At 42.8% G+C, this 17,700-nt stretch overlaps 1 protein-coding gene and 1 long non-coding RNA gene across 2 annotated transcripts in view; both read left to right on the top strand.

Moving 5' to 3' along the window:
* Positions 1–1,169: 1,169 nt before the first annotated feature.
* CHCHD6 (coiled-coil-helix-coiled-coil-helix domain containing 6) overlaps positions 1,170–17,700 on the top strand; it is a 108,992-nt gene continuing 92,461 nt past the window's right edge. The window contains 5 exon segments of the mRNA XM_071439655.1: positions 1,170–1,265; positions 1,267–1,374; positions 3,070–3,199; positions 4,107–4,161; positions 5,398–5,524. Coding sequence (XP_071295756.1) covers positions 1,185–1,265; positions 1,267–1,374; positions 3,070–3,199; positions 4,107–4,161; positions 5,398–5,524 — 501 coding nt within the window. The 5' untranslated portion in view covers positions 1,170–1,184.
* On the top strand, positions 10,407–11,292 carry LOC139595684 (uncharacterized). The gene is made up of 2 exons (XR_011681089.1): positions 10,407–10,616; positions 10,759–11,292. It is a non-coding gene; the product is annotated as an uncharacterized lncRNA (long non-coding RNA).

The raw sequence follows: 17,700 nt of genomic DNA, 5'->3' as shown, positions 1-17,700 counted from the left end.
CACCTGGAAAGGCCTGGGGAAGGATGACAGGAGTAATCACAGTTATGAAAACACTTCTGGAGGAGTAATCACATGGTTGAGAACTTGCCAGCCTGGAAGAGCAATGGTGTGAGCCTGTGAAACCCTTGGAGAGGACAGAAGAGGTGAGTAAGGAATATCTGTTCATGGGCTCTTTCAGCACAAAAATCAGGTACTGTCAAGTGAAGTGAGCAGGTGGCAGATGAGAAATGAGCAGGAGGCAGGTGAGTGTGCTCTGGGGGGGAGCTTCAGGCACCCCTGTGCTCTGCCTGGCTGGTGCAGACAGCTCATGGTGCACATTGCCCTTGTCTTGAGAGCTCAAGCAATGGGCTGACTCTCCAGCATACAAGGTGCTGCAAAATTAGCCAAAATATTCCCTGCTTCCAGGAATGTGCTCTAGAAAAGATCTGAATATCCAGGGGGGATTTGGGGGATGCAGAGTCCCACATACTCCCTTAATGCTGGCCCAAGTCCCACTCTGAGGCAAAGCTCTAGTTGCCACATTAACTGCCGTGAGGAATCAGCATTAAACAGTTAAAACTGCTCCCATGCACTGCTGAGCAGCAGTGGGCCAAGTAGATAAGTAACAAATTGATACCAACTGGCCCATATTTCTGGGAATGCAGAAAGCTTGTTTGAGAAAGATTCTCCAAAGCTGTTATTTCTTGCTTCGGCCGCCTGTGTGTTGCATTATCTCATTCCTTCGGTTTAGGCTGTTGGATCAGCCATGCCTGGCAACGGGGACTGTATCAGGCGTGGCCTGAGCTGTGCAGGATTCCCCCGTGTGTGTCGGGGCAGGTGACGGCACCGTCTGGCTGGAGCAGCGTCGCTGGAGGGAGCGGAGGTGAATTCTGCCCCCAGCGCAGCTGCTGTGTCTGACGGGAGCTCATCCTCCCTCAACTTGGGAAAACCCCATGACTTGGACGTGTAGCAGTGGAAGTTGTAGGGGCAGTTTTGATGCCGCGTTCACTGCCAGGGCGGTGTGGAGGGCAGGCTCACCGGGACAGCAGCGCGACTCTCCGCTATCCCGGAGCCGCGTTTGTGCCCTGCGCTTCCCCGGTGCCGGGCGGGCCGCCCGCACCTGGCACAGACTACATCCCCCAGCGTGCACCGCGCTCGGCCGCCAGCACCGCGCCGCGCTATTGGCCGCCCCGCGGATTCCGCCAATGGGGAGCGGGTATATTGGCAGGCGCTGGCAGGGCAGAGGCGCTGCCGGCAGCCGGTGCGGGAGAGGGGCGCGGCGAGGATAAGGCGACCCCCGACGGCATGGGCAGCTGCGAGAGCAGCCAGGGCCGCAGGAAGGTGTCCTTCGGGCTGGACGAGCAGGACCGAGTCCGGGTGCTGCAGGGCATCAGGGTGAGGCGGCCCGGGGTGCCGCGGGGCCGGCTGTTGGAGGCTGCGGGAGCCGGGGCGGAGGGAGCGGGGCTGGGGAAGGCTCTGGCCGGGAGCTCAGGGGAGCGGGGGGCGAGGCTGGGAGGGACGGGTGGGGCAAGCAAGGAGGAGGGGAGGGAAATCTGGAGGCTGAAGGAGTAGGGTGCTGGAGAAACGATGGGGTGAGTGGTGGGAAGGAGGGCTGGGGCCCTGGGCATTGGCTGTTGTCCAGCGGGGCACACCGGCACCAGCTCTTTATTTTCACTTCCAAACTCTGCTCCCAGCCCTCTTTCTCTCCTCGCTGCTCAATGACCTCGTTTTGCCCCTGCCTTGTGCTTTGCAAGCGGTTTGATGCTAACGGCGCTGCCAGGCTCGGAGGGCATCCAGGAGGGGACAGCTCTGCCCTTGGTCATGGTGCCAGGAGCCGGGCAGAGCATCACTGAGTGAGCAGGGGGGATGAGAGCTGGAAACAGGGAACTGTTCCTGGGGGGACACTGGGCAACTGCTGCTTGACCTTGTCTCGGAAATTGACAAGTGTGTGTTGTGGAAACAAGCCCTGAACAGTGGTGGTGCTACCATTAAGGATTTCCCCCTGCCCCCTGTTAATATTTTTCTTTGCTTTTTTACATGTTAGTTTTGGGATTTTTTATTACCACCATCATTTTCATTGCTCTTGCTTCTAATTCTTGATTTCCTCCTAAAAATTCTTCTTGATTCCCCCCTAAAATCTGCCAGAATTAAATCTGCCACTTAACCTTTTGGCTCACGCAGAGTGTGTGGTGCTGTGGCTACTTATTTTTCATCCTATTTTGACTAATTATTTCACAAAAGTTAGGCACAATCTCAGCTATCTCGTTGTTAAAGTTTTTTGATGGAGATAAAATTGTCTTTGCCTAATTTCTCTTTACAGGATATAGACAAGGATTTGTGTCTTTAAAATCAGAAATTGGGCATGATAACAATGTAAAATGAAGATATTAAAAATGCTCTTAAGTTGGGTAGTAGGGATATAACTGAAAATATGTCTTCTACTGTGGCAAGTCCAGGTGGGGAGCAGCCTCATTTAGTTTTGTTCTGCAGCCAGACCCTCTGACCTTGGCAGGAGAAAGGGGTCAATTTTAACAGTGCTGTGAGAAGCCTTTTGGACTGAATTGCCAGAAAACTTCAAGTTAACTTTTTCATGGCTTTGAACCCAAGTCAGGTAGTGAAAATGAAGTTGAGATTGCAAAAGTGTTTGCAGCCTTATGTGGGTGGGAGGCTGTTCTCTGTCACATGGGTTGCAGCATGTTTGCCATGCTGAGCTGGGTTAGCAAGCATGGAGCAAGAAGAGGAAAAGATGGACTTAAAACCTGCTTAATTCATTTCCTTCCACTTCTGGTAGATTTCTCCCTATACAAAGGGTTGACTTGTTTAGGGGTGCTCTCCACTTTTGTTGGTGTTTGTGGATGATTGTCTAGTGAAGCTTTAAGGGTCAGGCAGCAGATTGGAGGTTTTGTCACTTACTGATGGGGGTGGGTTTTAAAAATGTAAAGTCAACATGCAAGTGCTGACTGCCTGGACTGGAGGGACATTGCAGTGAGGTAACTGACAATACTTCTGTGCTATCATAGGAACTGACAAATGGGGAGGTTCACAGTGAAAAACACAGCAGAAACTGACGTGGCTGGTTCTGTGTTTCAGCTCACTGAAGATGTAGTGAACCGGATGAAAGGATCCCCTTCAAGCAGAAGGGAGACCCAGAGATCTCCCCGTGCATCCAATGGCACAGCTCCCTCCTCCCTGGCTGCAGAAGGGAAACCCAGACCTACAGGTACTGAGGAGTGGTGCTGCCACTGCATGTTACAGGGTAGTTTTCAGTGCTACCCCCCCTTGTGAGAGGAGGCCTTTGCTCTTTGCTTACCCTGTTTCACTCTGGGAGCATTTCCAGCATTTCAGGTCAACGTGCAATAAACAAGGCAGAAATATTTTGCTTTTCATTTCTGGCAAGCTGCCTTGTTGTCTGCTGTACATGCACAGGGTGTATGTTGTGCATGGGTGAGGGAAGTGCTGCTTTTTATTCTTTGGAAAGAAGCTCCCAGGGAAAGGTAACCTAAGCACAGCTGGATAAGTGGATGATGAAAACTTGGTTTCTGAAGTTGTCTTTATTTACATGTCAGAAAACTGTTTGATTTCTGTTGGTTCTCAGATAGGCTTTGTTCATCTATATCAGCAGTGTGGATTTGTTTAAAGCATCCAGACTAAAATGAAGTTAGAGAACTAGGCCTTTGCTTTTAGGGATTTGTTTGCTGTCAGCTTATGTCTTTCCTGAATGTAGATTTAACTTTATGGATGGCCTGAACTCCGTCAAATAATTTAACCTTCACTTTTTAATTACAAGGAGAGAAGGAGGTCAAGAGAAAGACTTATTGGAACTAGAGGAAGGAAATGGGAAGTAGGTCTACAACCATGCTCATATTTCAGTATATATAAGGGTTTGAGGACTTAATATCCTCACATAGTTTTCTGTAGCACGGTTTATTCAGTGTGCCTGTTTGAAAATGATGCTGTTGGTGTGTCTATTTCATAAATTCAAACTCTATCCATCAAACCTAAATTTTCTTGACTTTCTTTTTTCTCTTGATGAATGATATGAAATTTTCCTAAAATAATCTATGATGTGATGAAGGACTACATTTGTAGTACTATTAGTTGTCACAGGTTTCTCTTTTCCTTTCTAGGAATTCAGCCACCAAAGGAAAGTGACTCTGCTGCAGAGCAGGAACTCTACAGGAGGTGAGGTGAAGCTCTTGAAAAAGACAATGGTTTAGTTCATTTGGGAATGTATCTAGGTATGCATATGTCTGTTTTACCTCAGCACAATGAGTGTGTGTTTGACAGCAGCTGAACATGAGCCCAGGTGAGCCCAGGTGGCCAAGAAGGCCAGTGGCATCCTGGCTGTATCAGTGATAGTGTGGCCAGCAGGACCAGGGCAGTGATTGTCCCCCTGTTCTGGGCACTGTTGAGGCCACAGCTCAAATCCTGGGTTCAGTTTTGGGCCCCTCACTACACAAAGACATTGAGGGGCTGGAGTGTGTCCAGAGAAGGGCGAGGGAGCTGGGGAAGGGCTGGAGCACAAACCTCCTCGGGACTGGCTGGGGGTGTTTAGCTGGAGAAAAGGAGGCTCAGGGGGGAGCTTATGGATCTGAAAGGAGATTGTAGCCGGGGCGGGGTGGTCAGTCTCTTCTCCCAGGTGTAACATGTGACAGGACAAGAGGAATCAGCCTCAAGTTGCACCTGGGAAGGTTTAGGTTGGGTATGAGGGAAAATTTCTTCACTGACAAGGTGGTCAGGCATTGGAACAGGCTGGCCAGGGAAGTGGTGGAATCACCATTCCTGGAAGTATTCAAAAGGCCTTGGATGAGTGGATGTGGCATTTGGGGACATGGTTTAGTGGTGAACATGGTGGCATTGGGTTAATGGTTGGACTTGATCTTTCCCAACCTTAACAATTCTGTGATTCTGTTTTATGATTATGTTTTAATACCTGAGAATCCCCTTTGAAGCCTTTTTCAGTTCAAGGCTGCTTCTCTTAGTGTTGTTGCTGCATGCATTTTGTGATTTTTCTTTCCTGTGTAAGAGCCAAAGAGCAGCATTGTCAGCCTGGCTGACTCCTTTCATTGTTGTATGTCCCTTGATCTTTCCCAAAGCAGTGTCTATTTGTCTGGCTAACTGCTTCCTATTTTCACTGTTTTCAGGTGATAATTAAGTACTTAATAGAGCTAAATATAACTCAAGTATAAGCTTATGTGGTGCTATGGCTGCTGTTGTTGCCTGAGCTGTACCTCACTGGAATTGCCAGCCATATTTAAAGTTTGTTGGGCTTTTGAATTCCTGCTGACGATGGGATTGTGAGCAGATTTCGTGTCAAAGAGATTCTGGATTTGTGTTTTGGCTCTAAGCAGGGGTACTCCATGACAAGCCATGACCCTGTTGCTGATGACCTTCCCTCTGCTTTTGGTGCTCATACAGGTACTTGGCAGAGCAGTCACTGGTCCAAGAGGAGTTGCTCCGGCTGGCCAAGAGAGAAAGGGAAGCAGCCTGTGAGGCCAAGGAAAGGTCTGACATTATTGAGGAGAGGCAGAGAGCAGCCCAGCTGGTGAGTAACAAACCCCCTGCTATGCTTCCAACCTGCACAGGCTAAAATGGCTCTGCTTGAGGGCATTCATTTAATGTCATTTGTGTGATGAGCTTAGAAACTTGGGTTTGGGCTGAAACATGCCTCATCTCACTCATCATTTAACATTTGGCTCACAGTGCAGCTGCAAGCTCCACTTGTAGCATGTTACTCCATGCTGCCAAGGCATGAACAATGGCTGTGCTGGGGACAGCTTTACCAGTGGCAAGGAGTGTGGTCTGTGTGTGTATGTGGTCCTTGTCTAGCTACAGAGAACTCTTTTGAACTCTCAAGTGTATGAAATAAATGTTTCAATATATACAGGATCAAATTGTGCTGACCTGATATATCCTGAGACTTTGCTCTGTTTTTTTCTAGAGTATAATAGTGCATGCATACAAATGAATAAAAAGTAATAATATCTTCATTTGTTTGATACTTTTATAAATCTGGTAACAGAAGAACTCTTATAAAACTGTCAAGTATTGTAACCTTTTGAAGAATGTTTAGGATTGATTTTTGGGGACCAGGAAGCATAAACCTTTTTTTGACACACCACTGACTCCCAAACCAATTTGTTCTTGCCCAGCAAGCAGACTTACTTTTGGGAACTTCTTGCTGCAGCTTTTACTCTTAGTCAGGCACCTTGTTGTTATGATGACCCATTAGGTTGCTGTCATACCAGTGCTGAGAAGAGCAGTGCTGGAGGCACAAGTACAGTGGGATGAGGCTGAGTAGAGCAAGAGGCTTTTATCAATCACCAGAGTACACTGGGATTGTCATTGGTCCTTAATATTCACATGATGTTATTTTATATTGTTTTCTTTTCCATACTGCCATTCCTATGGTGTGCTGTCTGTAACCAGTGCAGAGTCTTACTGGAGCTGCCACTTTTTCCTGACCTGCAGTGGTGTCAGGGTTTGACAGCCAGGTGGGGCCATGCTTGCCACAGTGAGATCAAACTGCACATTCATTTAGACTGTGCTGTTAAAACTTTATTGGGAGAACTAGACCAAGAGAATTCTCCTTGCCTGGTGCATGCTGAAAGGATGGTTTAGGGAAAGGACAGACTGGAGTATGGGTAGTCTTTATTGTGGTTCTTTCATCCTACTGATCTGTAGCTTAACCAGTGTGTGCTTGATTTAAACAAAGAATCCTATGGGATTTGGGGTTTTTTTTCTATATGTTGAATGATAACAGGCCTGGCTTACGTGGGGAAAATGTGAAGCATTTAGAGGTTTATATTATAAGATATTTTTTGGGGCTGAATAAATTTTATGCAAGAATGGTGACAGTGGTTCAAAGAAAAGGTCTTTGTAGCTGCAATCCATCTCTGACAGTGATCCCCAGCAGCTGCTGATGGAGAGCATGAGAGCAGAGCAGGTATAAAACAGTATTTCCCACCTATACCCTTGCAAATTCTGATGTTCTAAGAGGTAGAGGCTTTGAAAGCAAGAGCTTGTATTTTCACTTTGGTGGTTAACAGTCTTTAAGGAAATTCTGTTCTGTGAATTGCTCTGTTTGTGGTTTTGGACCCAACTGTACTTTGTCTCCATGATAAAATTTGTGTATGATTGGATTGGTAGGTGGCTGAGATTGCTCTCCTGGATAGATACAGCTTGTGAATGGCTGCTGTGTGGCAGGAAATTTCCTCTTGGCAGATTGGATCCTGACCATGGGGTGCTGGATGATTGCTCAGCTTCAGAGCAGTGATGTCTGAGGCAGGTGACTGTTGCTCCTCTGCAAAGGACATCTGGGTCAGCAGGTGCAGTATTAACACTCCTTTCGCTAGAGAGAAAATATTCTCTTTATGAATGCAAGTAACTGGCTTCTGTAAAGAGGAAGGGGAAGAAGTTGGTGGATTTGTTGTCCAATCTAAAAATGTGGCTTTGCTCAAAGTATAGCCCTGCCCTCCTGCAATGAGGTGGAGTGTAATCCTGAAGAAATATGGCTAGCAGAGTCCTGCCATATTTGTGAAATGCAAAGAGGACACTTCTAAAATGAGTTGGGACCTGACTGCTCACATACAAAAGCTGTTTTATTATCTGAATTAGCTTTCAATCCTGTAGTGTTGCACACCCAGATATTATGTACTTGATGCTCTGTAAGAATCTGATTAAGGTCCCCTTGTGGTAAATAGTGACCAAGGTGTGTTAGCCCAGAATGTGGTGAAAGAATGAGGAACTTGTAAATTTCACTGCTCTTTAACTATCTCATGATCAGTCATAAACTTAGGATCCTTAAAAAACAGGATAGTCTAGTCTGTCCTTACAAAGATGAGGGCAGAGCTGTTGTTTGTCAGCTTCCAGATACCTTCCTAAAAAGAAACTGTTGTGGCCAGAGTTAAATTATTGGGATCCCTATCAGTCTTGCTTTATCTCAGCTACTGTTTCCCTTTGGGCATGGTTACCTTGTTGGATTGTATTGACTCAATCCTACTCAAACCCTGTCTGTCCTTTGTCTTCTAATGTTATCCTCCTTTGTTATGAATAGGGCTTGAGTGTTTCTTGCTCTTCTGCTTTTTAGCCCCAGTAAATAGGGAAAATACTGGGTATGAGCTGCTCATCCATGTCTTTGTGTCAATCTTCTCTTTCAGGTAGAAGATAGTAGTGGAACTCAAGGTATCTAGGAGTAATCCAGGTACAGATAGCAATGGAAGTTATCTGCTTACATTTATAAGGGAGAAACTTCCAGGGTTTTTGTTGTTGTTGTGACCTATTAGGGAAATGAAATGAAAAATGGGGCAACTCCCATGAAAGCAATAACAAATTAATGATTTGCTTCTTAAGCAGCACTTAATTTAGTAAAAAATGAAAACCATGCCACATTTAATTAGAAAGTTTTATTCATTTTTCTAGTATTTGCATTAAGATCTTGAGCTGCCCTGTGCTCTTAACATATCTATAGTTCAGTGATTAGCAGCTCTTTTTTGTACTGTTGTCTGCAGCAGTGCTGGAACATTCCCCTGTAACCATACCACTTGTATAAATCCAAGTACCATAGCCGTATTTTGAAGTGATTTCATTGTGGTTGTGCTGAACATTGCATGTCATTTAATCTGTTCTTTATGGCTTTCACTCACTGACTTTTATTATTGGAAATATTGCTATAAGCATTTCAGTGTTATTATATGGTGCACACAAAGAGAGGGTGGACTAGAATTAACCTTTGATATGGAACTTGCTGTCAGCTTCTGGGGCCAGTTACTTGATTGTTTATGGGGCAGGGTGCAGATTAAAACTTACTGTTATTTTATTGTGGTTTGTATATTTTGTTCAGCTGTTTTTTTTCTCCTTGAAGTGTACTGGTTTCAAGAGGGATTTAGAGTTAAGTACCTGGGTCCTTTTCTACATTTTTGTCGTGACCTTTCTTTTTCTTTTAATGACTTTGAAGAAGGTACTTAGCTTCTAGATACCTTAGGTTTTGAGTAAAACTCCTTACAGCTTTAGTTTAAGAAGCAAAACAGCTCTGTAAGTAATAGTGCAGCATTCACTTTCCTCTTTGAGTGAATATGGCTTTTTCATTAACCCTGGTGACTGGCTCAAATGGAAGTAGTCTGCTAAGCTGCTGTAGCAGAACTCTCCCCAATTTGTATTAGAGATAAAATGTTTTATTTGTTTGTGCAGCACTGCAGGATCATGGTGCTGAGTGGACTCTTTGAATAATTTAATGCTGTGGGTACTTACAGCACAACAAGGATTATATGTACAGTGTTCCAGAGCAAGGCCTGGGGTGTTTAACTAATGCTGGTGCCATGCCTTAAGTCTCATGTGAAATACCCAAGAATTAACACAGCTATCTTTAAATCCTTTTCTATTTCTAGCATGGGGAGCTTGCAAAGTTGTCAGTCAAGTTATTTAATTGCTTGACTATGTTGTGAATAGTGTCACCATTCCCCTATGCGAGCAATCTTTCCTTTTTCATTCCCAATTAATCAAAACGTCTTCTCTTAACTTCTCAGTTCTTTCAGGTTACTTTTTTCCCCCTCCTTCCTACCAATAAAGGAAACTTTGCAAACAAAGCTGCTCTTTTTCCTCCTTTTTGCTTTTGTAATCTCTGAAGGTTGAGCAGCACGTGCAGCATATGCATCAGGAGCCTCTTGGAGCCAGTGGGTGGTGTGCCTGATGGTTTTCACTGAGACCTTTAAGACAAATCAATGTGGAATGGGGATGGATAAAAGCAGAAGCTGGGGGGAATAAACGTGATTAAGCAAAGACATCTCATTACTACTCTAGAAAGGGAGGATTATAACTTATAAAATAGGAGGATCTCATTTAGAGGCCATGTGCACTTGTGTTATCAGGACAGAGGGAGAGCAAACAGAATAAATGAAATTAATACTTTGAAAAGAAGCATTACCCGGATTTGAGCATTGAACTAATATGATTTGTGCAAAGCCCTGAAGTTCTTATCTCCCCATTAAATACCCCAAGGATAATGGCTTTGTCAGAGTTATTGACCAAAAGTTGTCGTTTTCTTTCTCACTTTGAAAAAGGGAGTTCAGAAATGGGGTGATGGTAGGACAGACTTTGCACTATGACCAGCTGTTTCAGGCAGGACTGATGGGCACTGGCTGCTGGGCAGAGAATTCATAATTGCTGGAAAGTTTATCCAGCAGTCCATGATGGATGACTTGCTATTCCCAGTGTTTCTGATCATGCCTGCTCACTGGCTTGCTGGATGGCAACCTTTGCTTTCTGGTGGTTTCAGCATTGGACTGTTGTGGCTAGCATGGCTCAAATGGCCACGAAGGGAAATACAAGAGTATGGGTTTGTTTCAGGTTGCTCCAGTAGCTGATTATAATTGGTCATAGGCTGTTGAATTCTTTCAGATGATTTCTTGCCCAGATATAATCTCTTTGTTTTTCAGAGCCTCTCATCTTCTCTTCTTGATTCAGGAAAGATGGGATGAAGGAAGAATGCGTGATTGGGGATGCCTTTGATCAAGCAGTGGGTTTTGATAACGGTGTCAACTTGTGAATGTGACATTATGAACCCTTGGGCTTTGCTGTGACATACTTCAGACACTTCCACCCTTGATTTAGTGTATATTGGGCTGCTGACATTTTAACTGGTATGTTTTCTTCTTCATTTCAAAGAATGTGGAAGTAAAACTGCTTAAAATTGCTGTAAACAGCATAAATAGCCAGTTCATAGATTGGTAAAATGGAAGAGAATTTTGGTGTTAGGGAGTGATCAAATATTTTCTTTTTCAGTTTGTAGGGATGGAAGAATGATCCAATCAGCCCATTTGTGGAAAGTTTCCTTTATATTCCTGGTAATTGATAAAGCTTTAAGTGACTCTTGTGGGGCTTTTTGCTGTGAATTGCCCACTGTTGTTGATCAGCATCAGCAGTAGATGCAGCTGAGCTGGTACTGAAGATTGTTTTAGAAACTGTGCTGAACATGATTTAGTTTGTGAAGGCTTTCATTTACTTTGTGATAAGCTGGGGATCAGCTTCATCCTGGCTGATTAGCCATAGGTAAGCATTCCTAGATTAACTGGGGTTTTGTTTTGTGTAATCTCCTGCCATTGTGACAAGCTGTAGTGACCGGATGAGGCTCAGCAGTAGCATGATATTTGTTGGAACTGTGACAGTGTGGAGCCATCAGTGAAGTGACACTGCTGCTTTCAAGGTCAGGTCTCTATTGTCAAAACTTGTCTTTTTTTTTTTTTTGTCCCTGTTTATTTGAGTTGATGTAATGAAAGGTATTGTCTCTGTGAGCTTTGCAGTATGGTTTGGAAACTGCTCACCTCAGGGACAGTTTATTTGGTCCTGTTGGCTCTACAGCTAAAACACAGCACACTGAGCTGAATCCTTCCCTTTCTAAAGTTGTAAACCTGTGTGTAGAAAATAGGTTGGTTCTGGGAGGTGACCTGGCTAACACAAGAGGTTTGGTGTTTCCTGGCTTTTTATTTTCTGTAAATACTTCTTGATTGAAGTTTTTTATGGGTGATTGAACACCCATAAAACATTGATTGAAATCTGAAAGTATGGAGGCTTGTTTTAAATAATAGTGGAAAACGAGGAAAAAGCCCATTCAGTTTGATTTTCATTGATGTTGCAGTTGTTAGCAACAGATATCTATATGTGATACCATTTTTTTTAGATTATTTTTTATGTTTTTGTAGAAAATAAGTGGTGCATTTAGTTATGAGAATCTTCATTCCTACCTACAGTTGTGGGGGCAGCCCCTCCTTGTGAGCATGTTTTGCTGTGGTTTGGCTCTTTGCAGAGCACTCACAGGCTGTATGTCCAACACCCAGACCTGCCCTCAGGGCCTGCAGAACCAGGTAGGGTTCTAACCAGGTTAGCAAGAGTGGCAGTGTCTTGGGCTGGAACTTGCAGTTGTTTTTTTTATATCACTAATTGACAGCTAATTCTTTCACTAATTAAATAAAGCTGCCTTTTAAATATGTTGATACAAATGGAAAGATGTATTTTTAGGTTTGAGACTTAATGATTTATTACCAAATGTTGCAAATTATTGACAGGGGGATTTAAATAGCTTCAGTCCTTGTGCCTTGTATCCCTCTCAGTCTTGCTCTGAGACACTCTTCCAGACTTTCTCCTGAAGAAAATATATTAGTATGTGGAGACTTTAAAATTAGTGGTCTGTTATTCTATAGTCTCAGGCCAGAACATCCCTCCTTTTCCCTACAATTGGGCTCCTCTTTGTCTGCTACCCTCTACTTTAAAAGTATATTTCTTCAGTGAAAGAATTACTTCGTGAAACCATTAAAACATTAAACATTTAAGGGATCCCTATAGAAAATAATATTGAAGTGTTAAATGATGGATTTTGGAAAGGTTTGCATTAAATTTAAGCTTGGCATGGTGAGGCTCTATCTACATGTCTTCTACCTCCAGCAAGCTAATAACTTCTGTTCTCTGGAGCATCAGTGAGGTCTAAATTTAACTAAAGCAATTTTGGAGAGTGTGCACTACAATAAAGGCAGAAATTGAAAACACAGCCAAGGCAAAAGAGAACCTCCTCTTCTCTTGAGAGAAGGAGAAGGTGTTACCTGGCTAAGGGTAAGATTCTGCCTATGTACTGCTTATTTTCCTGCTACTGCTGCTCTGATTTGTCAGACATTTATAGCATTTTTTTAATAACTTTCAATTTCTGCAGCTAGTCTTTTATCTCTTGACTGAAGGTTAATTTGTGTTTGGAGAGTTTTTGCAGATTTCAGCAGCTGATGGTCGTTTGAGCTTCTCATTTTTGTAGTCTCTTGAGCTAAGAGACCTTATGACAAGGTTGGCCTTTTTTAAAATCCAACAGCTGCAACAAATTGAAGTTGTCTGGGGTGCTGTCTAGTTCCCCTGTCTTGCCTTCAATTTTGCATGCCCATATTTCACACTTTTTTTTTTTGTCTACCAGGTTTTTATAACTTTTATAACTCCACAGAAACTTTTTCAAGATTCATTTGTTCTGACTTAGGATTACTGTAAAGCCTAAGAAGGCTTTACTTTAAGAAGTAAAATATAAGATTAGCCTTCATTTTCCCTTATGTATAACTACAAAAGATTAAATTTATAAAAAAGTAGGAGAATAATATGTTGATATTTTTCTGTGACTGGTCCAGCAAAACTAGTGCTGAGTTTTCTTATTCTGCTGTCAGACTACTGTGTAGTAGAGAATTCTGCTCTAGTTTACAGCTCATTGAGGGGGGGCATAAGCAGCACAAGACAGGCCCAGAGGCCATTCTGTATCTTAACTGTTCCATGGATCACCACCTCTTCCATGCTCTGTGGTGTCCCAGTTGAAATCACTGTGTCCCACCCCTTCATCCACATACAATCTACCTTTCTCAAGCATAGGTAAGTTACAGATTAAATTAGCAAACTCTTCAGCTGATGGGGAGATTGCTGATAGGCTGGAATGTATCTGTGTGATAGCACCTGTCAGTGCACAGCACAACTGGCATGGCTATTCCAGTGGGAATGCACCAGCTGCTCATGGTAACACATGGGCTTCTCAAGCTGCCAGAGCCAGGCCCAGCAGAGCAGGTGTGTCCTGGTCAAGCTCGTATTTCCTCAAATACAGTGTCTTCCACAAGTCCCAGTACAAATGGCTTTGTAGGATGATACTACTAGATCAAACTGAGTCTAAATGGTATGGTCTGAATAATAAAAATAAACACTGATGTAACTTTTTATTTCTCACCTTAAAGAACAGTTAAAGTGAGCTGATACAAAGTTTTTTAAAGTGAGCTGATACTGAAGTTTTTTCCAGTTTGTTTATTCCCTCTGCTACAGTTGGACATCCTCAACCCTGCCCAAATGTGCTGATGTTTATTTTAATTCTTGCTTGCTTCCTTCTTTCTCCATCCTTTTACTTTCCTAAAGCTGCAGGATGGTTTGCTCCTGCTGCCTCCCCCCATTGTTGGTGTTATCAGGCACGTGTGCAGCGGGTGAGATTGCAAACGCCGCTGTTCTCCGGGATCCTGAGCACCAGACAATGTTTTACACGGCGTCCCATTCTCTGGCTGCCTGGTTGGACATGATGTTGGTACCTTATCTTCACGCTGACACACACTGGACATTAATAGAAATACATTGCTGAGGCACATGTGTGGAATTTCAAGCAGCCTTTCTAGCTGTGCTTTAGATAGTCTATTGTGTGCTTAACCTCTTGGAAGAGGTTTTGATGAGAAAAGCGTGATGTTAACTCTTGGGTGGCTGGCTGGACTCTCTCACAGTTCCTCTCAATGTTCCTGACATTATAGTCAGCATAATGTCCTCCTAATTGAACACTGCTTATCTGTTTTGGAGTTTCAGCAGGTTTTAACTTATCTTTCTATGACTCGTATTCCTCCTTTCTAATGCGTGTTTTTTGGGGAAGAAATAACTGTGTTTTGCTCATGAGGATGAGGTAGGAAATGTGTTGCTGCAGAAGGAACTGAGTTGCCAGCACCTTTATGTAGCTTTGTCTAAAGTCTGTCCCTTTATTATTTTTGGCTCTCTGATTGCCGTACATCAATGAAAAAAATGACCTGGATGCAGCTGCTTCTATTTGCCAGGAATTCTTTCTGCTTTTGGAGCACATCAGAATTTTTATTGTTTTCTTTCTGCTGTATCTGTATACTTTCTCTGCTTGTTTGTTATGGCCATCTGCAATTATCTGTATTATTTATGAGTGCTGAGTAAAACATGACAGAAAGTAGCTTCTTAAAAGGGACTGTACTAAGGGAAAGGAAGTGAGCTGATGACTTTGATTTTTAGACAATGAAAATAGAACACCTGCAAGCTTATGAGGAAGGGAAGGAATTAGAGTTAGCTGCATTTCTTTTTCCTGTCTGTGCAGTACATAGGGGGTTTAGAGCTTTTTTAGCCTTGAAGACTTTGTGATAATGGGCAAACTTGAAGGATGATACAGTAGGAATCGAGTAAAAATTGATCAAACAGACTGAGCAGGGCTATGTATAATTACTGTCCAAAAGAAAAGAGCTTAAAAAAAGTTTAATATTTACTTGAATAGAACATTAGACTAAGGATACATTTGTTAAATAACTAGTGCTCTTCCAATTAGGACTGAGAGCTTGCCATTTACATTCACTGCATCTTCAGCCTAATGCTTTTGCCATGGAAAAAGTGGTTCACTGTCTGGTGGATGCTTTCAAGCCCCTTTATTTTTTCAAAGATACAGGTTCATGTCTCTTCTTTTCTCTCCATCCTCTGAGCAGAATGGATTTGTTCCTTGGTTCATCTTGCTGTAGCTGTAATTGGCACTGTCAAGCTGAGACTCTGGCTGCCCCCCACTCCCGGCTTCCGAACTTCCAATGCACAAAAGGTTCCTTACAAAAGCTGCTCCCTTACCAGTTGAAGACTTGAGTAATCTCTCATTTTTGTATTTTCATATGATATTCTCTCCTAGTTTAACAGCTAAGTGTGGAAAAAGGGAGATTGGAAATAAAGACATGATAAAAAATGCTAAACCAAAACAACCAAACATTGAAAAACAACAAACCACACAAAGCAGCACCCTGAAAAAAAACCCAAATCAGAAAAACTTCTCCCAAAGCAACAACAATAACAACAATCACTATATCAGCTGAAAATAAGCTTGCATGTTTCTTAAACCCTTTTTCCTAATTTTTTTGCATGAAAGAATTTCAAGTACAAACCTGAAAAACCATGAGAGCTTTAAACTGCAAAGCCAGCTACAATTTTAAAGATAATGAAAATCAGTCCAGCCTATAGTTTTCTATCATTTAAAAAGTTGTCTCCCCAGTTGCTGTGCTGTTTCCTGTTCAAGACAGCATTTTGCAGTGTAATTTTTCAAAGCTTTGTGTTACTGAAGGTTATCATAGAGTTCTGTTAAAAAGCTGCTTGCCTGTGATTTCCTGTTAAACGGTGATCTGCAAAAAGAGGTGGTTCCGTGGTCAAGTAAGATTTTGATACTGTTCCTTTCCTGGGAACAGAAGTGGGATGCATCAACACCCTTTCCCATCTGATGGCTGTTGAGAAGCCACATCTCAGGTCACTGCCCTTGTTCCAAATTGTGCTGAATATCTAAATGCAACCTTGAAGGTGTTGCCAACCACTTGCATTTTCTTTTTTTTTTTTTTTACACTAATTTAGAAGTAGTCCATCAAATTTCATACATCTGGTGTAAAAATAAGAGTTTTTATTGTAATTAAACTGGGTGGAGTGTCAGTTTGTGCCCAGATTAAGTGGGGACCATTACCTGTGCTTATGCTCCAATGTCATCCTGCCATAGCAGGCTTTTTTTTCTGAGCTTAATAAGGAGTATGGTAAGGTACCTGCAGGGAGAGAAGCACTAATGGTCTTAGCTGCCATTCTCCTCTGTGTGGATGGGACTAATGTGGTTGATAAATACTTCCCTGCCTCAGGCCTTGCAAGTGCAGGCTGCTCCCTTAGGAAAGAAAGTAGCTCAAGGCATACCACGGGTGTTTTCAGGTGTGATTGAACCAGCTAGAAGGAAGATATTTTCTCCAGCACAGAGGAATTTTAATTCCACTTAATTTCAGTGTTGTAGTGTGAGGTATCTTGGTGAGCAGGTAATGGTAGATGATAAGTTTTTCTGACCACATGCAAGCTTAGGAAAAATTTTATCTTTTACCTGTTTAAAAGTTACATCTGCTTTTTGTACAAGAAATGTATCTTAGTGGGCATTCTAAAACTGTAGCAAAAGTTTACATGTTTGTAAGAAGGAGTAACAAACTTTCATGTAATCAGACTAATTTCCTCTAGTCGCTTGTTGCCCAGCAGATGTTGCTGTTGAGCTTGGTTAGGCCCCACTGTGCAGGTCATCGAGTCATCTGCCTGTTCTAAAAGCTATGATGCAGTGGTTGGGAGCTAAGTTTCCTCCTTGAAAATTCATGTCATCTACTGCTAAGTCAATACACTGTCCAGAAGCTTAAGGTACATCTTGTGCAGGCGTGTGTGTAAATAAATAAATGATATTAGTATGTCTTTTTTTGACCCATGCATTATATTTTTCACTTCATTACTAACTCTGAATTCTTTTCAAACTTTCTGCTTTCATTACCAAAGCAGTTTTGATAGCTTGGTTTTTATAATTATTTTTGAGGGAGAGTTTTTTTTGGCTTTTCAAGTGAGCCTTTAGGATGTAGTGGTGCAAAGGGAGTCTGATAAACAATCCACAAAGAGCATATCCTCATCAGTATCCCTTTGAACGTAGGATTTGGGAAAATCTATCACCTGCCTCATGCAGAATCTGAATGAGAGATGAATTACGTTTCATATTTGGGGTCAAACCCACTGCTCAGTCCAGCAGCTGCTCTGTGTATTGATCTTGCAATAACAAGCACATCTGTGCTCAGCTTTGCAGTTCTTTGGGGTGTGATTCTCGTTGTAATACCCTTATTTTGGAACTAAAATATGTTTAATGTGCACCTCAGTTCCCTGCCAGTGATGATGCCTTCACTGAGTTCATACAATTTTCCAGCAGTGTCGAGAGCATTTGGAAAGCAGCAGTGAGTATTTCCTGAAGGTGGCACTGAAGGGACACCATGAAGTCTCCTTTCCAGGGTGGAGCAGGAACTGCTGAGCCCTCAAATTGCTTGCATACCAATGAAATGTCTCGAAGTTTTTGCTTATTTGTTTTCCTTCTGACTCTAGGAGTTCTCCAGGAGTTACCATAATATTTTTCTGGGTGAGTTTACACTA

Source organism: Agelaius tricolor, unplaced genomic scaffold (assembly GCF_023055355.1).
Source record: "Agelaius tricolor isolate 1412-34295 unplaced genomic scaffold, bAgeTri1.0.p SCAF_14, whole genome shotgun sequence".
Taxonomy (NCBI): domain Eukaryota; kingdom Metazoa; phylum Chordata; class Aves; order Passeriformes; family Icteridae; genus Agelaius; species Agelaius tricolor.
This window is presented reverse-complemented; position numbering and strand designations above follow the sequence as displayed.